The sequence below is a fragment of the Adiantum capillus-veneris genome, chromosome 23 (genome assembly GCF_014529385.1).
Source record: "Adiantum capillus-veneris isolate H3 chromosome 23, ASM1452938v2, whole genome shotgun sequence".
NCBI lineage: Eukaryota > Viridiplantae > Streptophyta > Polypodiopsida > Polypodiales > Pteridaceae > Adiantum > Adiantum capillus-veneris.
The window spans coordinates 147897612-147925350 of NC_140953.1; the positions used below are offsets into that span (position 1 = coordinate 147897612).

The following is a 27739-nucleotide window of genomic DNA, read 5'->3' on the forward strand; positions in this document are numbered from 1 at the left end:
CACGACAGCACCAAATAACCACTTCAAAACAATTCACAGGTCACAATAGATTTGCACTAGCCCGGCGGAGTTCCGTGCCTAGAGATATTGGCCCCAAAGACTTGCGCCCCTTTCGGTATTTCTTTTTATATTAATCGGATCAAAGTACAAGAGAGTGGCTAGGGTTTCACTCTCAGACTCTGCGTCCAGATGCTCTGAGAAGTGAAGCCCTCACCACTTATTTAAAGATACAAGGGATGCCCAAAAGCAGAGCCCCGAAAGCTTTCCAGTTAAAAGCATAAGAGCTCAAAAGCTCTTCTCTCTCAAGCTCTTCTTTATTTGTTAAAAAAAAGCATCCTCTTCCTTTTCTCTTGCGTAGAGTAAAAAGAGAAATTCGCGTCGCTCATCATTTTATTAAAAAAATAAATTAAAAAAAAATTCAACCTCCGCGATTTCTGATGTCCGCCACGTCGTCACTTTGTGACATACCCCCCTCTTGAAAGCATTGTAATCGACCGCGATTATGCCTGCAAAACCGACAAAAGCCATAAACCGTCTTAGCAGACACTGACTGTTAGTACCTACGTACTAGGAACACACATCTAGCACATGTACAAAATCGACAGTCATATCGCACGACATCACAGGACATCATCAGACATCACATGACATTCAACATTCATTTGGATCGTAGACCATGAGTTATCGGCAATGTAGCTAGCAATCACATCTAGGTCCAATGGGGACCTCATCGTTGTCCGATTGACTAACCCCTATTGCAACCATGTCTATTCGAGATCAATGCGACCAAAATGCTGCAGTCATTTCGGATATCAGTTTCTGCACTCACAAGAAGTCAAGAACAAATCAGTATCATAATCAGGAGTTCCATATCATAAAGTCATACATCAGAATACTGTCAGCTCTCAATATCCCTGAAGCTCAAAGAGACATCAGTGACTTTAGTATCTAAATCAAGGCATCTGTTGACAAAGGAGTGGAGTGACTCCCCTCTTGTGCATCCCACTGCACCAGATCTCCGGCCAAGCTGAATTTTGGGTTCCATTTGGAGTAGACTATGCTAAACCAAAAGCATCGAGGTAAAGTTTCACAATCTGAGGAGTATCTGCTAGGTCCTCCTCCTCCATCCACTTCGCATAAGTGCAGGATAATTCTTGAACTTAACCAAGAACCACCTTCGGATTTTACCCTTATTCTTCGTATCCTTATGTGCCAAAATCTGTTCAGGAACAAGGATCTCCTCGTTTTCTTCCACTTCGGGTTGCTCATCAGGCTCCCCATCATCAGCACATCATCTTTAAAAGGTTTCAAGAGACTTACATGAAATGCATTGTGAATCCTCCAAGTATATGGCAGTTTCAATCGGAAGGAAACATCATTTATCTTTTCAGTAATCTGGAAAGGGCCGTAGTATCGCATACTAAGCTTTGCAAAAAGCCTCTCCTTTCCCTTTTTCTTTCATAGGCATGCCTTCTCAAAACGTAAGAGCACCCAATCATCCTCCTTCAATTTCATGTCGCGACGATGGCGATCCGCTGCCTTTTTCTGTCGTTCTTGAGACTTCTGCAAAGTCTCGTGAACCTTGGCAAAAGCCATATCCAGATCTCGTGTATATTCATCCGCTTCAAAGATCTTATCTTTCGTGCTCAGGAAGGGTGGAACCTTCGCAGCACCTTCAACAATCTCAAATGGCGCCTTCCCCGTCGACGAGTGTATCGTGTTATTGTAGGAAAATTCCACCAAAGGTAAATATCTTTCCATTGAGTCTTCTGATCTGAGATATAAGACTTCAATAAATCTAGAACCACTAAATTGGCCAATCTTAGATTGCCCGTCAGTCTGTGGGTGGAACGATGATGAGATCTGCAACCGCGTGCTAATGTTCTCCCAAATTGCCTTCCAAAACAAACTCGTAAATCTGGGGTCTCTGTCGGAGACAATCGTCTCAGGCATGCCATGTAATCTGAAAATCTGGGCCACAAACAGTCTTGCTAAATGATCCGGCTTGGCTGTTTTCTTCACTGGAATGAAATGAGCCTGTTTGCTAAATCTGTCAATAACAGTCTAGATACCATCGTGACCACTCTGTGTTCTCGGGAGATCAAAATTGAAATCCATCGCTATACTTTCTGAGGGGCGGGTGGGTATGGGTAAAGGCTGTAACAATCCCTGTGCCTTATGCCTGTCAAACTTGACCTTCTGGCATACCAAGCAACTGCGCACAAACTCTTCCACATCCTTTTTGAGTCTCGGCCAAAAGAAGTATCTCTCTACCCCTTTTATGGTGGTAGCAATGCCGCATTGACTCGTAAAAGGTGGGCAGTGGCATTCAGTCATAATCTTTTCCCTCAACGGTTGTGTAACACACAACATAGTCTTTTTCACCAAGTAGCCTTCCCGAAGGGAGTATCCAGCTACTATCTCCCCATTCCGTAGCCGTGTGAAAATATCTACAAAATCTGTATGTGTGGCATACTGATCGACCATATCCTCGAAGCTCCTATGATGTATTGCGGAAATAGCCAGAACCAACGGTTTCCGAGACAAAGCATCTGCCACCACATTCTTCTATCCCTGCACATGGACAATCTGGAAGTGGAACTGTGACAAGATGTTCGTCAATCGCATCTGCTTTTCCGAAAGCTGCTTCTGTGAAAAGAAGCAGCGCAAACTCTGATGGTCTTTAAAGACAGTGAAATCCGCTCCGAGTAGGTAATGCCGCCACTGAGTAAGAGCATGGATAACCGCCAAAAGCTCTTTCTCATAAATCTGCGTTGTCATCTCCAGCCTAGAGAACAAACGGCTCTCGTAAGCTATGACATGGCCTTCTTGCATCAAGAACGCACCCAGACTACGACCACAAGTATCACAATATACTTCGAATGACTTTTGCAAGTCCGACAAAGTCAAAATAGGTCCCGTAGTCAATTTCTCTTTCAAAGTCTGAAAGGTAGTCTTCTCTGTGGGTCCCCACGAGAAAGGTACTCCTTTCTGTGTCAAGATATGCAAAGGGGAAGCAACCTTTGCAAACTTTCGTATGAACCACCTATAGTACGAACACAGTCCCAAGAAGCTTCTAACTTCATGGACATTCCTCAAGTCGGGTCAATCACGGATAGTCTCTATCTTGGCCGGATCCATTTGCACTCCTGCTGCTGGCACAATGTGTCCCAAAAAGTGTATCTCTGGTAGGAAAAATTCACTTTTCTTTGCATTAATCACTAACTTGTGATCTCGTAATGCCTGAAAGACCTAAAGCAGATGATCTCTATGTTTTGCCTCATTCTTGGAGAAAACAATGATGTCGTCAAAGAAAGCGCCAACAAATAGCCTGTACTCTCGGAAAATCCTATCCATCATCCGGTTAAATGTCGTAGGAGCATTGGTTAAGCCAAAAGGCATCACCAAAAACTCAAATAACCCAAAAGTCGTCCGAAAAGCTGTCTTGTAGACGTCTCTCGGCGCTATCTTGATTTGATGATATCCACTCTTCAAGTCAATCCTGCTAAAGCACGAGGATCCCTGTAACCTGTCGAGTATATCATCGATCCTAGGAATCGGAAATCTGTTCTTGATGGTGATTTTGTTGAGAGCTCTATAATCGATGCACATTCTCCAAGATCCGTCTTTCTTCAAAACCAACAACACTGGAGAGCAATACGGTGAAGTACTAGGCTGGACAAGACCCTTTTCCAAGAGGTCTTTCACTTGGTTCATAATCTCTTCATTCTGTGCTCGGCTCACTCGGTAGGGTGGCCGGTTCGGTGGTGTACTACCAGGTATCAGATCAATGGTATGATCTTCAGGACGAGCAGGTGGTAACTCTCTTGGCAGGCCTTCTGAGAAGCAATCGGCGTGAGAGTGTAGAAAATCTTGGCGTTCTTTATCAAGTTTAGACATATTTGTCCTATCGTCATCACTCAACTCTTTCATAAAGATCGAGTAAACAAACAAACTGGATTTCATTAATTTTGAAATGGCCGAAGTCGATACAATGGGGACAGACTCGCCCTTCAGTTTGATATCAAGTACAATTGTTCTGCCCTTTTTTGTAGTCAAAGTCGCTTTTCTCGCCCGATAATCGACCACGGCGTTGTTCTTGTGGTACCAGGGAAACCCTAAGAGAACATCACAACCCTCCAGAGGCATTATGAAGAAGTCCTCATGCCTCAAATACCCCTGACAATGCAACCGAAGTTTGCCAATGACAGGTGTAATGGCTACGTCCCTGCCGGGTGCTGCTAGAATTGCCTCTGCAAGTGGTCCCATCCGATCGGGAGTAATCTCGAGCCGTGCCGCCAATTCCGGTGAAATGAAGTTGGCCGTGGCTCCTCCATCAAAGAAAATCAGGGCCTCTTGATCTTTCACTTTTCCCCAAGCTCGGCAAAGTTCTATACTCTCATCCATGGTGTCGGGATCAATACCCACACAACTTGGAACGAGTCCTGTTTTCATCTTGCATTTTCATACACGGTCCTCAGCTGCTCTTGAGCTCTCAGGCCTTTTGTCGTCCTTGTCATTCTGTTCTTTCTGTGCCTTTTTAGGGCACTTCGTGGAGATATGTCCAGTTTCCCCGCATCCAAAGCACTTCCCCTCCCTGATGAAGCGAGTCCACTCCTGAGGAGTAAGCCTGGGTCGTGCATCCTTTTTCTCTGGGTTGCTCTTTCTTTTTCTACTTTCATTCCCAGAAGTCTGTCCGGTTCGTTGTGTCGTGACCTCATCTGCGGGGTAGGTCAGACTGCCAGAGTGAATTGCAAAGCCCCGTTTCGCATGACTCATTAACTCCTGAATAGAAGCTGACTTCTGTTCCAAGCAGTGGTCTCGGATCTCTGTAGGTAGACCCAAGGTAAACCGCTCAATCTGTTCTCTGAATGAGATCTCCTTGAATGAAGAGGCGGGTAGAAAAGAGCTCCAGAATCTTTCACAGTAAGAATTCACTGTATCGCTCTTGATCATCCGGAGATGGTTCCAAGCAGCTCGTGTATCTCGCTCAAACTCTTGAGTCAACCAAGAAGAAATAAAAAGCCTCTTGAATTTCAACCATGTAACTGGCACAGTCTTGCTTAATAGAAGCGTGGACCACCAAGTGCGAGCATTCCCCTTAAAATAAGAGGCAGCTCTCCGAATCTTGGAGTGCTCTAAATAGCATCCTCCCGCGAAAGCGATGTCAAACTGCTGTATAAAAGACAAAGCCTTCGAAGCATCGGAGTATCCCAAAAAAGTATCAAACTTAAGTGCTTGGCCATCTTCCTTAAACTCTCGGACTTTCTTGTTTTTATCTTCGAGAAAGTCATACTGGTTGGCTTTGTAAAAATTCTTCTTGTTCGCATAAAAGTTTCCTTTGTCAGAGTCTGAACTGTCCGTAGACGAGTCCTCTGTAGAAGTGTCACTTACTGGGCGAGACTTAGACTTCCTTGTCTTTTTCTTGCCCTTTCGGAAGCGTTGTTTCTTGCTTCGCGTTTTGCTTTTCCTGTCTTCTTCGCTCGAGTCTGAAGAGCTAGAAGAACTGTCAGAAGAAGAACTGGGTAGGCCTTCAAACTTGACGCACTTCTTCAGTTTCTTTGCCTTGTCGAATGTCGACCGACGACCCAAATATCCTGGGAAGTCAGTGCCTTTCTTCTGCTTTTTGCCGTGCTTTTTGTCCTTCTTTTGCACGTTGAAAAGCTGAGCAATCCGTGCATCAACCACGTCCTCCAGTTCCTTCTCCGTATATTTCTTGGAGGCAGAAGGTTTCTTGAGAGCGGGTTTTGGGAGTGGTGTTGTGGTTCTCTGCCACTCCGTCTGTACCTCTTCCAAAGAGGTCTGGTTCAAATATTTTGCCATCTTCGGGCCTTGGAAAAATTGAGCATCATCTTTGTTGCATCATCAATCAATTTTCGACGCTCCATCTCTCGGTGCTCCGCTGGAGTAGGCCTAGGCGGGCCATACTCCGTGCCGGAATCTTGGTTGTGATCCCTGCCCGCATCTCCAGATGCAGAGGGAGTCGATTGATCATTGCCTGAAGCCATAGGTGCCGCGGAAAAAAAATCAGGGATCGGATTTCCCGTAGAAGAGAAATCGGCCGTGCTCTGATACCACTGTAACAGACTTGGACACTCCAAGTCAAGAATCAACCGCGACAGCACCAAATAACCACTTCAAAACAATTCACATGTCACAATAGATTTGCATTGGCCCGGCGGAGTTCCGTGCCTAGAGATATTGGCCCCAAAGACTAGCGCCCCTTTCGGTATTTCTTTTTATATTAATCAGATCAAAGTACAAGAGAGTGGCTAGGGTTTCACTCTCAGACTCTGCGTCCAGATGCTCTGAGAAGTGAAGCCCTCACCACTTATTTAAAGATACAAGGGATGCCCAAAAGCAGAGCCCCAAAAGCTTTCCAGTTAAAATCATAAGAGCTCAAAAGCTCTTCTCTCTCAAGCTCTCCTTTTTTTTGTTAAAAAAAAGCATTCTCTTCCTTTTCTCTTGCGTAGAGTAAAAAGAGAAATTCGCGTCACTCATCATTTTTTTTTAATTTTTAATTTTTTTTTCAGCCTCCGCGATTTCTGGAAATTAGGGTTTTTGGCAGAAATTAGGGTTTGCAAGAATTTTAGGGTTTTTGTTAGAAATTAGGGTTTTTGTTGTCCGCCACATCATCACTTTGTGACAGAGTCAACTTCTTTTACAATGTGCAGTGCCTTGGGGGCAGGAGGGTGCCCCTAGAGGGCAGCCCTTTCATTGGTGACGGGTAGGAGGGGCAGATCTGCCTAGCGTTTTTTGTTTGCAGCCCTAGCGTTTCTTCTACAGAGCAGCCCAACGTTTTTCTGCAAATCAACCAGCGTTTTTAGCTTGGATCAGCCCGGCGCTTTCCCGCACATCAGTTCAGCCCCAACGTATTCCTTGGCCAGCACATCATGGATAGCAGGCCTTACTTCCTACCGGAGAGCCTTTCCCAGATCTCTCTCTCTCTCTCTTTCTCTCTCTCTCTCTCATTCTTAGATGTCCTGTCTCATTCTACCTATGTGATCTCTCTTCTCCACAAGTGTACCTTGCTCATGTGTTTGGCATTGCAGGTGTTCTAGATCGGAGTCGAGGTACCCACTGGATCACGAGCCAGGTCTTATCCTCATTGCATCTTCCGCTGCCACCTTTGACAAATCTGCCACGTCAGGAGTCAACGTGAAACGCGCGATTAGCTACAGTCTTCCACATCAGTAATCAGCGTGAAACGGGGGATTTCGTACAATCTACCACGTCATTTTCTTCTATTGCTTTGGCTTCTTAAGGTTTAGGCCCCTCGCCCAGTAGCTCCGTTCTTCAGTGACTTGACACATCAGCAGTTTGTGATAATATTTGCTTTAGATTGTACAAAGTCTGGTACAATACTTGTAAATGATGTGGTACTTGATGATGCCGATGTTTGACGACGATGTCGATGACGATGATGGTGACGTGATGATGATGGCGATGGCGTCATTGTCAAGTTCGGGATCTGAGATGCTAATGACTGAAAACTGGAAACGCTAGGTCATGATGATGGAATCTGCATTTGTAGCGGTATTGCGGGGCTGATCTGCAATCGCCGGAGTGCGCTAGGGCTGAGAATGCAAAATGCCAGCTGATCTTGGCTGAATTGCAAAACGCTTGCTGATATGGGCCGAATTTGCAAAACGCTGGCTCATGTTCGCTGAAAACAGAAAACGCCATGCTGGGATGGGTGCGAGGGTCGTGACGATTAGGATCTGCAAGGGATGGTGCGGGTTCATGCGAGGCTAAGGGCTGAAAACTGAAAACGCTGATGGTTGTGGCTGAAAACGTTGGTCCTTGTCTTCAAAAAACGCTGGGAGGCCTGTGCACATGATTGCATGTGCTCCCCTTCTGTCTTCTGCTTCAACTAAGTTCCCAATGGGTTTCTTTAGAGGTTCCCTTAGCGATTTTCCCTACCTACATTCCAACGACGGTAAATGAAAAGTCACTTATTAATAAATGACCTATAAGAGGTGTTTCACAAGCGAGGTCAGAAACTCGATCCAGCGGTGGAAATGCTCATGCTAATGATCATGTTGTGTGCAATCAGAGGGTATGCAGCTACTCTAAGTGCCTGGACATTCATGGCTTACATACAGGCTCACAAGGGTTCCATAACACTTCCTAGGCTACCTAAACCCTAGAAGTAGGATCAGCTTGTCCACGTAGTCCACGTACACATAGGGTTAGATGTGCACGTGACGATTACCGCAAGGAGTGCGAAGGTTTGGAGCCAATGCCATGTGGGAGTAGATCTCCACCAGGCCATGTCTCATGTGGATTCTCTCTCTCTCTCTCTCTCTCTCTCTCTCTCTCTCTCTCTCTCTCTCTCCAGTTCAAGTGCTAGAAGTCTATTCCAATGTTTTCAGTTGGCATGTAATGCCATCGCGTTATAGAAGCACTGGTGAAGTTGTAGTCCAATACTTCGGTAGCCCATTGAGTTTCTCCTTGGCCATTCCCTGGCCACATCGAGTGCTCCCATTGCTGCCCATCAATGGCATCATCAAGATCTGTGTTTTCAGCCCTTCATTCCTCTCACACTAGGTGTGCAATTCAGCCCGAAATCTACCCCTTGGTGACCATCCGCACTCCCACATCAAGACGGATCCAAAGGTGCATCAAATCAGCCCCGGAGGTGCTTCATCTTGAAGAGTTACCGAGGTAGAGTCTGCACTTGAGGTATTGCATGTGTTCTTTCTCTAGAGCCATTCTTTCCCTTTTGACTACGGCCCTCTGAGCCTCCTATTATAGCATCATCATCAAGACCTCCACTAAGCTTGCTGCAATCCGTGGCGAGAATGGGGATGGAAGAGGATTCAGAAACAGTCCTCCTGGTGTAGGGATTTCTTCTTCTCCAATTTCACTCTCATCAGCTTCATGCAAAGTATCCATCTTGTTCCTATTGATGACCATACACTGAGTACTAGGGTACTTGGAATACTTGAGTTCTTGTGTTCTTGTGTTCTTGGGTACTTAGGATACTTTAGGTACGTGGGGTTCTTGATATCTAGTACTACGTGCAATCTGCATTTAAGAAGGTTTTTCTCTAACCCAAGTTCAACTCCTTCCTGAGGGTGCACCTGTTGGTGGCCTTGCACTCACACCAAGGTTGCTTTTTCCCACCTCACATCGATTGGTCTTCCGCTAAGTGCAAGGTCCGCTCTCAATGAGTGGAAAAGAAGAACGAGGGGAGACCCTTCTTTTTTGGATTACTTGCCAATCTTCAAAAACATAGATTAGAGAGATAGAGACATCCAAGTGGTCTTGGGCTACGTTCAATCTCAAACAAGCAAAAGAAAATCATGTGGATCTTTATGGTTTAATTGCCCTTAAGACAAAGCGCGTCCGATGCGCGATGGACTAAGGGTGGGAGCGGCTAACAAGTATGGGGCAAGGACACGAAGATTCTTTGATAAATAAATCTGAGAGAGCTTCTTTAGGGTCTTTTCTTGAGTTATGATACCAAACATTGCCATAGAGATCTGATACCAATGTAATGTGCAAAGGAAGTGATTTATGGTGAATGCTCAGGATGAGGGCTCGGCGCATGCTCAAGGTTTCTTTCAATTCATGAGAGGGTTTCTCTTACTTCATAAGAGATGTGCAACGACTAGAGAGGAGAGAATGATACTGTGCGTGAAGATTTTGTGAGTGTACGAGAGAGAGAAAGTGAAGTAACACCAGATGAGGTGTCACGTGCACATGGCTCTATGTGCCACATGGACATGCTTCATCGACTTCCAAAGACAATTTTCCTCTTCTAACTAGAAATGAGCGTCTAGAATCCTAGGAGGATTATACTGGCAATTTTGTGAGCCTGTTCGCAGGATTTGCATGTCTGGACGAGTCCATTGGATTAGGTTTTCCAGTTTTCAAACCCTCTTGCACCAATGGTTTGTTTACACGTTTTGACAAAAGTTAGTACACTATAGAGGGCATCAAGCCAAAAACCTTGCCTATAAAGGGAGCAAAGCTTCTAGCATTTGAAGCTAGAATTGGGAGCGCTAGTTGGAGGAGAGCCTCAGCGTTTGCAGTACCAAATCAGCCCTAGCGTTTTCCAACTCCAAATCAGTCTTGGTGTTTTCGGCAGCAAATAAACCAGCGTTTGCAGTTTTCAGCCCTAGCGCCAGCCATCCTCTTGCAAATCAGCCACCGTTTTCAATTTTCAGCCCTTCCGTCGCCGGAAGTGTGCGAGATCCACGGAGCGCCAGCGTCCCAAATGCGGTCCGGTACTTCCGCGGCCCATTGAGCCTCCCCTTGGCCCTTCCCTCGCCGGCATTGAGTGATCCATTGTTGTCCATCATCAGCATCATCAAGATCTACATTTTCAGCCCTACTTTACATGAGAGATCTGCTGCGTTTTATGCTTGCAGCCAAGCTTTCAGCCCTTCATTCCTCTCACATCGGAAGCGCATATCAGCCCCAGATCTACCCCTTGGTGTCCATCAATAATCCCAAATCAAGCAGGATCCAAAGGTGCATCAAATCAGCCCCGGAAGTCCCTCGTATTAAGGAGTTACCACAGCAACCGCCATCATTCAAGTCAGTACAGTCTGCACATGAGGTATTGCATTGTGTGTACATTCCATTTATGCAATCTAAAGCAAATACCACATCGGCAACAGTGTGGGGGCCCTTGAGACATCGGGTGTCACTCTACTCTTCTCTCTCTTTCTCTCTCCCTCTACACATCTCTACTGCACTTTCTCATTCCCTCTCTTCAAGGAAAGATAAAAGGAACCATCATTCAAGTTAAAAGGAATCAATGAGGAAAGAAAGGAAAGGATTTGTGGAAGTGTAAAACTAGATTTTCACCATTTCAATTCCATTGCAAATACATTGGTATCAGAGCTTTGAATATTCTGCACGAATCCGCTAATCCCCAAAAAGTTTTTTCTTTCTCGTGTTTTTGGTTGTGTTGGTAGCCCTTCTGTGTATACTCCTCCCTCTCTTGGAACATCAGGCCTGCTAAGCGTAGGACCATGCGCCTTGAGCGTCGGAAAATAGTAACCAATTGAATACCGGGTGTTGCATGCAGGGTGCGTCGACGAGAAGCTAGATAGTATCCCGATGATTAGTCTCTGTGACCTTCCTTGAACCAAGAGCGGAAACCCTTGCATTGTCAAGAATCGTAGCGGTATGGAGACCTCCACCGATCAAGAAGGCGAGCAAGTCCCACCACCAGATCCTCCCGTTAGCCCTCCTCCTACCCCTCCATCTTTGCCACCAAATCCCATGGTTGCTATGATACGACGGAGATGATGATGCGGCAAGAACAAGTCGACAAGTGGCGGAGTGTGAGGAGCGTCGCCAAGGCTCGTATACTAGAGAGGGCAGCCATGTATGATCTTATCGCATCTTTGGTGGTCATGTCCGATACCCCATCCCTAGAGCCAGATTATGAAAAGCTTGTCAAGACCATCGCAGAGGCGATCAAGGCTACACGATCAGCCAATGAACCAATTCCCGAGAATATTACATTCAGTAAGACGGATGCTATTGTCATTTAGTCTTGGTTGCACCAATTTACATTCTATTTTGTAGTTATTCACAAGTATGATAAAAACAAAGTTCTCTTAGCTTCCATGCATCTCATGAGTGACACCATCACCTAGCAGGATGAGTGGATGGAGAAGGAGACAGCCCACAAGGCGGCCCACTCCGCGTGTCTCCTCGTTTCCCCTCTTGAGCTTAGTTGGGAGCAATTCGAGGAGGATTTGAAGATGCGTTTCTTGCCTCCACAGTATCTGAAGCGATTGAAGCAGAATTTTCGAGCTTTGTCTCAACAAGCTAGCCTGTGATGTCGCATGCTAACCTTGTGTCTCAATAAGCAATTGAGGAAATCAGTGCGGAAAGGTTGAAGGTCTTTCTCTTTGGATTGGTCCACTCCATTAAGTTTGATGTGATCCGAAGACATTGCAAGAAGCAATACGCTTGGCTCAACTCCAAGAGATGAAGCACAGTAAGTGTAAGCTCAAGACGGCCTTAGGTAATGGTAACTCTTCCTCTCATGACTCCTCTCAGGACAAGGACGAGAATTTTAACAGGAATGGTAATAATAAAAAGAATTCTTCAAGTTCTTCTTCTCAATCTAATTCTCCATCTCAATCTCAAGAAAAGAGCGATAAATCTAAGGTTAAGTGTAAAGGAAAATCTGATAAACCTCAAGTTGCGCTTAATGAAAAGATTGCTCAAGGTGTAACAAACTGGTGTCGTGGCAAGCCCCGGACAAACACACACATGCTGAAGTGCTGACGTGGCAGTACGGACAGATGCTGACGTGGCAGTATGGCCAGCAGTACAGACCCCCGAAAATTCCGTTGATATGCTGACGTGGAAATCCTGTACAGATAGGGCCAGATTTTGCGCTGGCTGCTGTACGGAATTCCGCAAATCGCGCTGATGCTTTTTTGGGTAGATTTTTGGGATCGGTTGCTTTTGAAACAATTGCTTTTAGTTTGAGAGCTTTTGATTTTGGGGCTTTGCTTTTGGCATCCCTTGTAAGAATAAAAGAGCCCTCAGGGCCTCACTCTTCAGGGCATTTGGACGTAGAGTCTGAGAGCAGAGGTCCCTGTGGAAGTTGTACTTTGCTCAAAGATTAATATGAAAGAAATACCGAAAGGGGCGCCAGTCTTTGGGGCCAATCTCTCTTGGCACTGGACTACGCCGGACCGTGTCGACCAAATTGAACTGTGATCCTAAAGTTGTGAAGTATTTTAAGTATTCTCTCTCGTGTCATGACAGAATCTAAACTTGGAGTGCCCAAGTTTGTTACAATGGTATCAGAGCACGGTCGATTTCTCTTCTACCGAGAGATCCGATCCTTTTCTCATGATACTTATGGATTCCAACAAAGATCAATCGACTCCTTCTGCATCTGGGAATGCGGGAGGAGATCGCGGAGAAGATTCTCATGATCAAACAAAGGAAGAGTACGCCCACCTCGACCTACTTAGTATAAACTTGAAGAGATGGAACGTCGACAATAGGTTGACGAGGCAACGACACAAATGATTGAATTTGCTAAGGATCCCCAATTTGCAAAAATTTTGATCCAACAAGTTACAATATCGCTTTAAGTACATTTGGCTCAAACTCTAACCATGGAAATTTATTGCATCACTTAGAAGTTTCCATCGTGTGCTTTGAAGGTCCACACATCCATGTTTTGGGCTACATATCTAATCGCAAATCGTGGCTTTCAGGCCAAAATAGAAATTTGTGGGTTTGCCAAAGAGCACCACAGTTGGCATCCATGTCCACTCCCGAGCCGGTAAAGTTAATTGATAAGAAGGCATGGGAATGGGTGAGCTCCACTTCGTGTTGTGGATTCCAAATGAGGAGGACAGCGTATGTATGTGGAAGCGTATGGCCAGACGTCTTTAAATGTCAGCAGCCGTCTCCCATCCCTTCCTCACTACTGCGCCCCTAGAATTTGTCATCTGCCTAATATACACAAGATGGCTTCCTGTAGGCTAATGCATGCTTTGGGCCTTGCCTTGCTTACGCTCCTCTTTGCTACTGTTGCGGCTTCCTCCAACGAAAGCCCCTGCACCAATCAGCAGCCTCGCTGCGAGCAGTGGCGGCAGCAGCTTCGCTCCTGTAATGACTACATGCGTCAGCACCAGAAAAATGGGCCTGAAGAGGCTGCCCCTGGCTGCAGCAGCATGCAACAAGCAGGAGACAATCCACGGGACCAGCCCAGCCAACAATGCTGCCAGAGTCTGCAGCGCATCTCTTCCCAGGATAGATGTCGTGCCCTTAGGGAGGTCTATGGTGGCAGGATGCAAGAAACATATGGCTTTGATGGCATGCAAGCTGGGGTAGAGGAGAAGGCATCCCGCCTGCTGCAACGATGCAATCTGAGTCCCGGTGAATGTGGCTATCAAGGTAAGCAAGGACTTCCAAGGTTCCGCTTTCTGACTGTTTGATTTTTCTATTTATCTTATTCTCTAATCAGAGAAATTTTTAATGGGAGGGTGCATCTTGTAATTTTTTGTAAGAGCAGTAGTAACATCCATTTACTTCTGTGATTTGATGTAGACTTGATTGTGAATGAGGTCGACCGAGTTCAGGTGGTAAAGAGTGCTCGAGCTTTGCACAATGTATCCAAGCAATAATAAGCCGGTCGTACGTCAGTGCTCGAGCTTTGCACGATGCGCCCAAGCAATAATAGGCAATGTGAAACTATATCTACTACACACCTCAAATGTACTCCCTAATTGGGTTCATTATCAATAAATTCCACAATTAGTCCGTTGTGATCTTTTGATGAGCATTTTATTTTATGTCGTAAGATTTGGAATAGCATAAACTTCTTTATGTTCAAAGACAATGCATTTGATTAGTTATGTTATCAATATGGTACTATTCAGTCAAGTCTGGTATTATTGACCACCCCCTTGATTTCTTCTATTACTTAGGGAAGCTGAGGCATAATCAAAGCATAAATTTCTCCTTTATAACCAAACAGAACTCCTTTCTACATGGAATTTCATCATCTTTTTCCTAAACCATCGGATGTTGACTCCTTTGTACATGAAATTGCATACATCTTTTTCCTAAACCATTGGTCGCGCGCATAGTTCTATGCCTCTTGGATTTAAGTAATGGCCATTTGAATCGAATGTCTATCAATCTTCCCTTAATCCTGCATGTAGCCACAGTCTTCCTTAAGAGCATGACCCCCCTTACAGAGCTCATTGCTGCATGGCAGCAACCGAGTTGCGATAAATTTCAGCATCTTATCGCATGACAACGGTATGCACATGTAGGGTTTGGCTGTGACATCTTTCTTTAAGTCTAGAGGAGAAAAAAAGCAATTTGTAGGGTAGCGATGACGCCCCAAACGAGGAAATTGAATTGCAAATTCAATAGCAACTTATGTAATTACGTGAGGGGATGATGAGAGATCTGAAAAGGAAGCATTGAAAGAACACATGGTCATCATTACTCCATAAGGAAGTGCACTTTTGACCTCTTACCATATAGGCATCTCCCGAAAAAGAGATGACAAACCCATGGGCTAGAAACGGACAGTCACGATGTGAACAGGAGTGATTCAATGGCGAGTTGATAAAAAACTCACAATAATATTGGCTCAAAATCCGAGAAGCCAAAAAAGATAAAAGTGTCTTGAGAGAGGAGAGAGGATCAAACGGATGTACAATCCTCGCCTCACCTGCCACAACTTTCACAAAGAAAGCTCGAGCAACTCCGTGATCCTGCTGCAAAGAGAATACGAGAGACTTATCCACATCCAAGGACCGGCCACAAGGTACCCCCAATACCTCCCAATCAATATCATCAATCCAACTATTCCATCTAATCATACATAGTAAAGGATGATCCTCCCTCCTAAACAACAATCCAAGACCACTATCCTGAGGATATGAAGAGAACGGGGGAAAAGAAGACAAGCTCCAGCAAGATCCACAACACATCACCACTTCTCGTCATGAGCTATTCCACCTGGCATCAAGAGGCCATATATCATTGGATAAGACAAAACTCATCTTCCGAGAAGATGGAAGTACAAGGGTACAGATTACAAGCAAGCTTATTTGGCCCCCCTATTGCAACTACAGTCCGCAAGGGTAGGCAAGATGGTGCCTTTGATAAGATTTACATTTAACATTTAGCACCCATTACCACAATTGCAATGAATACAAATTCAATTGCAATTTATTAACCATTTTCAACTTATGTGAACCTAACTTGTTTCGTTATCCTCCTCTATTTGAACCACAACAAAGTTAAGCTAACGGTGGTTGTTGCTAAGCCAAGCTTTACATTCAGCGTTGCATTAGGTTGTTTCGTTTCTGCAAAGCGTTCTTTCAAGTATTTTTTCCCATAAATGTGACTACCCTTGATTTGCACATCCAAGGAAAGAAGGAAAAAGAGCATTTTTCATTCCCGAAAGGTCATGTGGTATGGTAAAATGTAATATGCCAACTATACGAAACCAGAATCATAAAGGAACCAATAAAACCATATTAGGTATTATGGTAAAAATCTCGCATAATTATGGGAATCTTCAAATCAAGCATATTCATGTAATTTGGGAATTTCACAAAAAAATGAGATAACTATATTCATGTACGGTTGGTAGCTATAGATGATAATCTTGTAAATTGTGGTATTGATAAACACCAAAACTTAAAAGTACATAAGAAGGAATTAGAAGAAAACCATGAATAATTAAAGCAGAAAAGATACAACCACTGATCTTGTTTATAAAATTGAGTAGTAAAATGTCAATATAAACTCCCATATATTTATTCCTCATTTCATGCCATATGAAGCCTTTGATTCAAACATGGTTGATGTGCACGGGTCAGCCCTGCTTTGGATTTTAGAGCATGCCTTTTGGGAATTTTAATTCTGGAAAATGTCCTTTGTTAAGACAAAGCAATTGCATCAACATATTTCCACACTTGTGGGTCCTTGTAGTTTAAGCCCAAAAACCCTTCCAACAAGTGGTGTAAGCTTGAGCATCAGTCATACTACTCTTTCCAACACAAGGTGCCAAAATATTGAATCAAAAGCTTTCTATTTTTTGGTGATGTATGCTCTTGGTCAATGTTTGACAAAGCCATGACAAGCCAAACATGATATATTCTTGTGTCACTTGGGAGTAGCATTACAAAGTCACCCTGTTACACGTCAATCATGGGGTCAAATTCTTCCCTTGGTCTATCTTGTTGAGGTCCACAAAAATGATCATTCAACTCTTCCAACCTAAAAATCTCTATGTTCCTTGTTGAAAATTCATCAAGTTGCTTTTTAATTGATGATGTTTATGAGTTTTTGGCCAGAAATGTTCATACAACAATGCTTCTGATCTGATGTCTTTTCCAATCTCTTCAATCACCTTACTCCAATGATCTATCACGGGTCTATAGTACCTTGGCATACTTATACCACCTCCTAAATTCTGCCAAAACCTTATGTAATTCTTTAGTCCTAGAATCACTTCTTCATGGACCTAAACATATTGCACCATAGGTACCAAAGGAGGATTTCCTTGTGACATTGGCACTTGTTTCCGCTTGCCTGCAGCCCTTACTTCGACCAAGGAAGCAAGGGAGAGAGGATGCGACCACATCCATAGATGTGGTGGACGATGGAGACCGACCTGTGGGTCGGAACCCTTTTGCTGATTTGTGAGATTCCCATTCCCCACTTACCACAAGACATTCATAGTGTTTTTCTTTTGTTTGGGTTATGTTAGCAAACATTTATGGTGGATTATCTTTTTCTTGTCTTCCAAAACATTGTATGAGTCATGGATAAACATTGCTATTACCACTTGTAGGTTTTTTTGTGTATGAATTTATGGGCCATGGTTGTTTTGTTGAATTGAAATTTTGTGTGTATTTTGTTTGTTGAAGTGCATTACCTGAATACGTCGAGGTGCAGGCAAGACGCATGACATTGGACCCATGTTACAATGGTCGTCCAAAAGATAGGCCTCAAAGACGTCGTCTCTTCATAGATGATGAGTGTGCTTCAAGTTAATAATTTGTATGTAACCAATGTTATAACATGGTTTAAACTATTGATCCAGAGTGGGGTTTAGTAATGTTTTTTAGCATCTCTTTCTCCCAGTAAGACCCATATATACTATTGGGTACCTGCTCATGTCTATCTCTCATGTATACCAAGATGTCTCCACAATAGAGTGACACTGTTTGTGTGTGTGTGTGTGTGTGTGAGAGAGAGAGAGAGAGAGAGAGATCCCTCATTGGGTTGGCACACAACCATCTAGTGCAACTACTTTTCAGTTATCGAACAAAAAAGTGTAAATTTAATTTCATCCAATTTTTAAACTAGTTTTCTTCTTGAAATCTAGTTTGCCTTTTGACTTTTAAGATAGAGATAATATCTTAAAGATTATTTTTTCAAAAAGCTCTAGTTAAAGCAGTGGTCGAGTATTACGACCCTAGGATCCTTGGAGGAGCGTCATAGGGAATGTATGTGATGTTTGATTGTCGCAGATCCATGAAAAATCAAGAAGAGGTAGTGGCAGTAAGTGGTGTGGCTACATTTGTGCTAGTAGAGTGACCTATTGTCAACTCGTATGGTAGAGTTTGAAAAAAACTTATGTAATTAAATCAAGCACTCGATCTGTTGCAACCATAGATCTCTCCCCTAAGCATGGACACAGGGTAGTGTTTAACTGTATTCTTTCTGGTGGGTCTTGCTCGGTTTTACCATTCGCTCGATAAATTTTGCTCAGTGTATCATAAGACTCCAACTAGGGAAACCCCATGGGCGAGTCAAAAACGAGGTGTGAAACTTCATATTTATCCCAAATTATTGTGGCAGTAAAAAAATTTGCAGAGCCAAAAGAACCCATAGTAATATCTAAATGATATCTAAACCCCAATCCTAAGAATACCTCTAGGGTAGGGCACACCTGATGGTGAATCAAACATTTCAAGTATTTCAAGTAATGTTTGTTTATCATACACAAATCCCATATGCAAGTAGGACACACCAAGGGTGCAACAACACGCACATAAGTATGTGATAAGGTGAAAACATGTAAAACATTTTGAAATTATTTTAAAGTTTGAATTGCTAGCTTATCGAGAGAGAGAGAGAGAGAGAGAGAGAGAGAGAGAGAGAGAGAGAGAGAGAGAGAGAGAGATCTCATATTTCCCTTATGTTGCACACTTTTACATGTGGTACACTAAATTTCTATTTTTGTTCCTCTTTCCTCTATTTCTTGACAAGATCCCCCTATCTAAAGAACCGACAATTTAATTACTTGATAATTGTGGAAAAAAAAGTATTGTTTATGAAGGAGCCCACAAATCGGAGCTCTTAATGAGAGGCATTTTTAATATCGCAAACTTGATCCATCACAAGAAGACCACTAGTTTCACTTTCTCTTGACTATTGTTTAAATCAATGAGCTAGAAAGCTCGTCTATTTATTGTTGTCTTAAGTAACATCCCTTGTGCTTATCGTTCGGGGTTTCACTACTTATAAACACTTGCAATCAAGACCTAATATAAAAACTTCTATCTATAAGTTTTTAATGAATAATATGTATACCCTTTACCTGTTCAATTTGTTAGTACCCCCTTGAAATAAGGCTCTTCTATATCTGAGACATGTAGAATATTGATTTAAAAAACTCCTAAATGTTACATATTGTGAGTGACCCCCTCAAGGAAAAATGCGCAAAACACCAGTGCCATCAACATGCAAGCATGAAACTAAAGTGGATAACATAATTTAGGGACTAGGTAGGTTGTACTTCATGGGGAAACAAGTCATACTCTAGATCAAATCATGCTCAAGACTTCTCCATGAAAGGGATATATATACGAAGTTATTGAAATTTTGATAAATGGGCTAAACACCAAGAAATTTTTGAATAAGGAACGAAAGTGAAGAACATGATATAGGGGTTAGGTAGAGCGTGTCTGCAAGTTCATGTGTGGATTTGTGCATATTGCTATATGAACCATCTGCACCATCCCAAAGATTCCTCCTTCAAGCAAAACATGATCCATGGGTGTTTTAACCAGTTGCACACTAGAGCAACCTAAAATAGAAACCTCTATATCATTATCAGCAACACGTTCTAAAGGCAAAGAATATTGTCTTCTAAAGTTGTCGCTCCCTGCTTTGGTAACTGATCAGAGAGACCAATGGCTAATGGATTCTTGCAAAGATTTGGCTTAATTGCCTTTGTAGACCAATCACATTTAACAAGGTCTCGAATTCCCCTGTACATGAGTGCCAACTCATGTTCATTGCATCACTCCTAAAGGTGATTTGCTACCATAATATGGTGGTCATGTGTCTAAATGTCAGGACAAGGGTAGGACAAGTCCGGGCCAAGGGCCAGGACGGACATGCAGTCAACGGGGTCCCTATATTTAGAAGTCCAAGGGCCTATATAGGGCATGGCTGGGTGGTGATGAGCATGTTCGGTTGGTCTAGGAACTCAAGGAGTTCGGTTTAGCCAATATGGAGCAATGAATGAGGGTCCCTCTCACTCTTGTCGTAAAGTGTTTAGAGATACCTCCACACACAAGTACATCTTGTACTTGTAGGATGTTCTTTTTTAGACATCCTTAGTTGAGACATATTCCACATGTGGCGAATATGAGTCTCTAGAACTGACACTGGCGCCCCCTATTTCAAATATGTCTCACGACAAAGTCCCTAAGTGCTAGTTACATCTGTTTTCTAGACCATTTTTAGCACGACGTACCAGGAGCAATTTCGTGGCCAGAAATTGTTGGATACTTAGAATGACTTGTTAAGGTACAAGTATTGCTAAACAACATTATAGATGGTTGTTTATACATATAGCAAATGAAAAAGTTTCATTGTTTGTATCTAAGAGTGATCACTGTTTCACCTTCTATTATGGTTCAGACGTTTAAGCAAAGCTTGCAAAAGATTGCAAATGAAAGTATTTAGTTTCTTTTCAGAACTATTTACATTCCTGTTGATGTGTGCTAGGCGCATCACATTTGCCATAAGTATTGGCAAGAATTACCATGGAAATACAGGTTCGGATCTGTTTTTTGCTAAATGCATGCACAATAGGTGTTATGGGTCCTAGTGTTTAGCAAAGGCTGATTTGGAACGACATGCATATTCCTCAAGTTGTTGCTTATGAAGCATTTGGCACTTTATGTGCACTATCTCTATGAGATTACCTTTGAGTCTACTAATCACCAATAGAGGTCATGGCTTGGTTTGGGTGTTTGTGAAATTTTTAAGTTAACCACGATAATTATTTCACACATTGTTGATTCTTCAACAATGTTATACGCTATTGCGATTTCCCGTTTACCAGCCATCTGGGAAGACTGTCTGTAAACGTGGGGGAAACACACCTCAGTACTGTCAGTATCCAAGAAGATTGATAGATTACAAAGTGTAATCTTGGGCTAAAGGATATGAAAAGTGCGTACATTAGCTTCATAAGCATTTATTGCTCTTTTTGGAGTTTACTTACTATCAGTTAACGCATGTTGCTAGGTAGTCTCTTTATGTATAACTCAGGTTCTCTGTTGGGTTAAAGGCCCGTGTGCCCGACTGCCCGTTGTTCAGCCGCCCATGTACAGCCATTCATTTACTCATTCATAATAACTATACTCATAACTACACATTGTAGTGTGAGTACCGCTCCGCCACACACTGTGTCTATCTCCTTCTTCGTGCTGGCTCTGTGTGTGTGTGCTCTTCGATCCCAACAAGTGGTATCAGAGCTTGGTAGTGAGAGCATTGAGAGCTTCATCATCATTGTTGAGTGTGTTGAAACTTGCTACTGTTTCATTGCCGTTTTTCGGTTTCACGCACGCGCGCATTTCTAAAGAGCAGAAGGTTTTTCTGAGCTTGGCATTGGAAGGTTCAGCACTCCGCGAGTATTTTCAGCAGGTGTCCTGAGGTTTAACCCCCCTTTCGGAGCCATTCGTGCCATCAGAAATCCCATCCGAGCTACAGACTAGGAGCTGCGTTTTTCAGCTCTCTTTAGTAGTTTTCTGCTGCCACAGCTTCCATAGCCATTACAGGTGCCATTGTTGTAGTGTCTTCCACTTACGTGAGCCCACAGCTCATTTGAGAGTGTGTAGCCTCTTCTTGGAGTGGCCTCATACACACAGATAGAGTGGGAGTTTGGCGACATTGTCTTCTTCGACTACAGGTACAGGTACAGGTACGGGTACAAGTTACAGGTTACAGGGAGCTTTGGATACAGGTTTCTTCTGTGGTTACAAAACATGTATTTTGACTGTGGGACAGCCATGTATATGGTTATGGTTTGAGTGGGAGCTTCTACTCTTCTGGGCAATCTGTTTATGCGTGTTCTTGAGCTACAGGTTTACATCATCTATGTATGTTGATGGATGTGGATATGGCAGTTTGACAGACACTCTTTATGCATGATATTGTGGAGATTTGGTTCACTTATACATAGAGCGGGTTTGCTCTTGCTTGCAGTGTTGCGGTTTGAGTACGGACAGGTACTTGGTTGACAGTAGAGATTGGACTTCGTTGAGCTTGTGCATTGGTTATATGCTCACTTGGATCCATTTATGCTCACGGATTTGTGTAAGCTTGGTCAGCTTATGTCTCTATTGTGGTTATTGAGACATGGAGTATGTTTATGCCTCTATGACAGCTCATTGTTGATGCATTTTGTGGCACGGTTTGCCTAGGCCGGTTGAGTTACAGGTGTCACAGGTTTATGCATTTGTTTGTGGATTTCTACGTACGTTTTTTGACCATATTATGGGCTGATTTATACTCTATGCGTTTGCTCTTTGATTGAGCAGCAGGTGTTGTCAGATTTGCAACACTACTTTGTTGTGGCAGTTTGTTGGTTGGTTACAGGTTTCTCATTGTTGCATTCTTATTGTAATGGGCACTAAAGAGGACACAGTTTTCAATATTGAGAAATTGGATGGTGCTAATTTCTCATATTGGAAAGATCAGATTTGGGATGTCTTGGTGCAGAAGAAACAGATTCGACCTCTAAAGTTGCAGGGAGTTAAGCCAGAGAACATGGAGAGGGATGATTGGGAGGAGTTGGATGAGATGTGCAGGTCTACCATTAGGCTTTCCCTTTCAAAGTCTGTTTATTACAATGTGAAAGATGCACAGGGTGGATCTTATGAGCTATGGCAGCGGATTTGCGATATGTATGATAAGCATTCGGCTGCTTCTATGGTGTATTGGATTGAAAAGCTTATTGATTTGCGAATGGAGGAAGGTGCTTCCATGAATGCGCATTTGAATGAGTTCAATACAATTTTCAGCCAACTTGCTACGCAGGAAATTACGTTTGAGGAAAATGTAAAAGCTATGTTTTTACTTGTCACGTTGCCTGAGTCATGGGACACATTTAGGACAACCATAAGTAACTCGGTTCCTGCGAATGAGTTGACAAGTACTAATGTGGAGTCTAGTCTTCTCACGGAAGAGATTAATCGAAAGAATAATGCAGGTAGTAAGTCTTCTAGTGCAATGGTTGTCAGAGGCAGGACTATGGACAAGTATAAGTCAAACAGGGGTAAATCTAGAAGCAAGTCCCGTGCAGGCACAAGTAAAAAGGATGTGGAATGTTTTCATTGTGGTAGAAAAGGCCATTTCAAAAAGGATTGCTACAAGTGGAAAAGGGAAAATGGAGATGGTAAGAAGAAAGACCATGATGCTAAGGACAAGCCTAAATCCAATGTCAAGATTGAGGAGTTAAATGCAACACAGGGAGAGTGTAGCTCTCAAGATGACCATGTATGTGCTCCGACTAGCGCTACTAGTGAAGAGCTTGGTGATGCCAAGGACAAGCCTAAATCCAATGTCAAGATTGAGGAGTTAAATGCAACACAGGGAGAGTGTAGCTCTCAAGATGACCATGTATGTGCTCCGACTAGTGCTACTAGTGAAGAGCTACTAGTGAAGAGCTTGGTGATGTGTTGCTTGCATCCTATTTTGATGACGCTTTTCTTCTCACTCATGAGCGTAGTATGCCTATGGATTGGGTCATTGACAGTGGTGCTTCTTTTCACGTTACGCCTCATAGGTCGTGGTTTCATGACTATGATGCTTCGAGCACAGGTACTGTCAGGATTGCCGATGGGCGTTCTATGCAGATTCATGGCATTGGGGATATTCATTTGGCTATGCCAAACTCTACTACGTTTGTCTTGCAGCGTGTGCGTCATGTGCCGGCTCTTGCAAAAAGCTTGATTAGTGTGGGTCAGTTGGATTCACTTGGTTTCAATGTATCTTTTGGTGATGGAGGTTGGAAGATCACTAAGGGCAGCCTTGTTTTGGTTAAAGGTGCTAAGAGGAATACGTTGTATTCCCTTTGTGTAGCTAGTGTGGCTGATCACATTGTGGGGATCACTGAGCAACCTCCTACTTCTTTATGGCATCAGCGTTTGGGGCATATGTCACTAAAAGGTTTGAAGTTGTTGGCACGTGCGGATTACATTCCCGTTTCAGATTTTGGTGGTTTTGAGTTTTGTAAGCATTGCCTTTATGGTCGACATGCTCGGTCTTCTCATAAGAAAAGTGTTCCACACAGATCTTTGGAAAAGCTAGCTTTGGTGCATAGTGATGTATGTGGGCCGATGCCCAATGCTTCTCTTGGAGGTGCTATGTACTTTGTTACGTTCATTGATGATGCTAGCAGGAAGGTATGGGCATACCCCATTCGTAAGAAGGATATGGTGTTTGATATATTTAAGCAATGGTTGGCTCTTGTTGAGAACCAATCAGGTTGTAAGTTGAAGTGCTTACGTACGGACAATGGGGGTGAATTTATGTCTCATGCTTTGACAACATTATGTGTTGAGAAGGGTATACGGCGCGAGCTTAGTGCTCCCTATACACCTCCTCAAAATGGTGTGGCAGAGCGTATGAACAGGACTATACAGGAAAAAGTCCGTAGTATGCTTTCTATGGCTGGTTTGTCAAATGGATTTTGGGCTGAAGCTGTTGCCACTTGTATGCATTTGATAAATTGTTCACCTAGTGTTCCTTTGGGCTTCAAAGTGCCTGAAGAGGTATGGACAGGTTTGCCACCTTCATATGGTCACCTTCGTGTTTTTGGCTGTGAAGCTTATGTACATGTACCTAAGGCAAAACACAGCAAATTGGATCCAAAGAGCAAGAGATGTATCTTCTTGGGTTATGGTAGCTCTGGTGAGATGGGTTATCGATTGTGGGATCCTATTGACAGGAAGATTGTGCGCAGCCATGATGTTGTTTTTCATGAGGACTCTATGTATAGAGCATCACCACGAACGGTTGAGGTTCGGCGTGTGATATTTGAGGAGGATGGTCATCGGTATGATGGTCCCATGGCTGCTCGTGGGCAGCCCATTGACCCTCAAGTGGGAGATCAGCCCTTGTTGGGAGATCATGTAGATGTGGGACAGCCAGATGCACCTCCTGCACAGTCTTTGAGGCGTTCAGAGCGGCGTGCAAGACAGCCTCAGCGTTTTGTGCCTTCTATGGATTATGTATTGTTGACTGATTGCGGGGAGCCATCATGTTATGATGAGGCCATGTCTAGTGTTGACAAGCTCAAGTGGGAGCAGGCTATGTAGTCAGAGATGGATTCGTTGATCCAAAATGAAACGTGGGAGCTTACTCCTTTGCCAAAGGGTAAGAAGGCAATACCATGCAAGTGGGTTTACAAGATAAAATTGTGTTCAATGGATGCAAAGCCTAGGTACAAAGCAAGGCTTGTGGCTAAAGGATTCAGGCAACAGAAGGGCATTGATTTTGACGAGATCTTCTCCCCAGTGGTGAAGATGTCTACTTTGCGTATGTTGTTTGCCTTGGTAGCTACAGAAGACATGGAGTTGAAGCAAATGGATGTAAAGACAGCTTTCTTACATCCGGACTTGCACGAGGACTTGTACATGGAGCAACCAAGTGGGTTTGTTATTCATGGCTCAAAGAAGATGGTATGCCGGCTTCTTAAGACCTTGTATGGGCTGAAGCAATCATCTCGTGAATGGTATCGTAAGTTTGATGCATTCATGAGTTCATTGGGTTATGTACGCAGTTATGAGGACCCATGCCTCTATACTCGCAAGGCTGCAGATGGTAGTCTTATTGTTTTGGTTTTGTATGTGGATGACATGCTGATCGTAGGGAAGTGTATTTCTGATGTGGATGCCTTGAAACATAGGCTACATGAGACCTTTTCCATGAAGGATCTTGGGGATGCCAGTCATATTTTGGGTATGCGGATCACTCGTGATCGTTCTCGCAAGATGCTCTTTCTTAGTCAGAAAGAGTACATTGACAGGGTGCTTGAGCGTTTTCATATGGAAGGGGGGAAGGCCATTAGTACCCCGTTGCCTCCATATGTAAAACTTAGCCATGATGACTGCCCTCAGACAGATTTGGAGACTACAGAGATATCTCAGATTCCCTATGCGTCAGCTGTTGGTTCCTTGATGTATGCCATGGTGGCTACGCGTCCAGATCTTGCTCATGCAGTTGGTGTGGTTAGCAGGTACATGTCTAACCCAGGCAAGCGTCATTGGGATGCAGTGAGAGGTATTCTCAGATACTTGAGAGGGACTTCAGAGTTGTCCCTATGTTATGGTGAGAAGGATATGTCTGTTTGCGGATATACAGATTCAGACTATGCAAGGTCAGTGGACTCGAGGAAGTCTACTAGCGGCTATGTGTTCACAGTTGCAGGTGGACCGGTTTCGTGGGCATCACGTTTACAGCCATGCGTTGCTTTGAGCACTACAGAGGCTGAATATATGGCTGCCACTGAGGCTGCCAAGGAGGCCGTATGGCTCTCACGACTAGTGGGAGATCTTGGTATGGCTGGTGATGCTCCGATTCTACATTGTGATAGCCAGAGTGCCATAGCATTGGCACGGAATCCTGTCTTCCATGCGAAGACAAAGCACATTGAGGTGAGGTATCACTTCATACGAGAGGTGCTAGAGGACAAGCGCATAGAGCTTGTCTAGGTACACACTGACGATAACCCTGCTGATCTACTCACGAAGTCGTTAGCCTCACAATGGTTTGCACACTGTAGATCGCTGATGGGTATGGCTTGACTTCTTTTGCTGTACTTTGGCCACTTTAAAGGCACACTGCCTTTAAGTGGGAGATTGTTGGGTTAAAGGCCCGTGTGCCCGGCTGCCCGTTGTTCAGCCGCCCATGTACAGCCATTCATTTACTCATTCATAATTCATAACTACACATTGTAGTGTGAGTACCGCTCCGCCACACACTGTGTCTATCTCCTTCTTCGTGCTGGCTCTCTGTGTGTGTGCTCTCCGATCCCAACATTCTCAACCTTGAACACTCGTTAGGGTGGGGTTGTGTACTGATGATGAAGAAGAGAGCCAAGTCAAGGACTTAAAATTGGCTGATGAGTTATGTCAGCAAGTTACTTTCATGGAAAGTGACAAGAGGTACTCTTTTTGGTACACCTATGTTGTGATAAACTCGTTTACCATGCTCATGAGAGTTCTAAATGGAGTCTACACACTAGGTTTGGATAGGAACCGGTACCATCAGATGGTTACAAATGGACAACAATGTAGAAAATCAAGATGTTACTCTTGGTTTCATTGAACCTCCTACTAAATCAGGTTTCACTCAAATGAACCGTTGGATCCATGTGGGATGTTATGGTAGAAAACATTAGTGTTCTTTTGAAGATACCATCACTTGTGTTTTCGCGGACGAAAACGCTTCTCCAAGGGGGGAGTAATGTCAGGACAAGGGTAGGACCAGTCCGGGCCAAGGGCCAGGACGGACATGCAGTCAAGGGGGCCCCTATATTTAGAAGGCCAAGGGCCTATATAGGGCATGGCTGGGTGGTGATGAGCATGTTGAGTTCCCTAGTCCTTTCACTAAACACTTTTTTCCCCTCACACCTTATCTTTTGTTTTGTGTGCCCTTGAGATTCTTGTTCTGCATCTCCATTTTTGTGTACTCCAAGAGCTTGCGCCACAAAATTTTTCTCATGGACATAGGCTTCCCATGATTTTCTTTTGATCTAGCTTTAGCTTTTGTTTTCAAAGCCCACCTGCTGGGAGAGAAGAAAAGAGATGCATTACATTGAAGATTCTTTGGCACCTATATAAGGTTGAAGGAACGTGAACGCACAAGCATTAAAAAGTGGCAAGTTTCACCCACATTGGACACCCTTAAGCAAGACCACAATGACTAAAGGACACTTAACACGAAAAACATATCCATC

The 27739-nt window shown here is 43.7% G+C and overlaps 1 protein-coding gene and 1 pseudogene across 1 annotated transcript; one reads left to right on the forward strand and one right to left on the reverse strand.

Moving 5' to 3' along the window:
• Positions 1-27739, reverse strand: part of LOC147428796 (peroxisome biogenesis protein 19-2-like) — a 73374-nt pseudogene that overhangs the window by 19007 nt on the left and 26628 nt on the right.
• Positions 13344-14272, forward strand: LOC147428797 (uncharacterized). Its single transcript, XM_086497072.1, has 2 exons — positions 13344-13896; positions 14050-14272. The coding sequence occupies exons 1-2, from the start codon at positions 13359-13361 to the stop codon at positions 14124-14126; spliced, it is 615 nt and encodes a 204-aa protein (XP_086353198.1). The 5' UTR covers positions 13344-13358; the 3' UTR covers positions 14127-14272.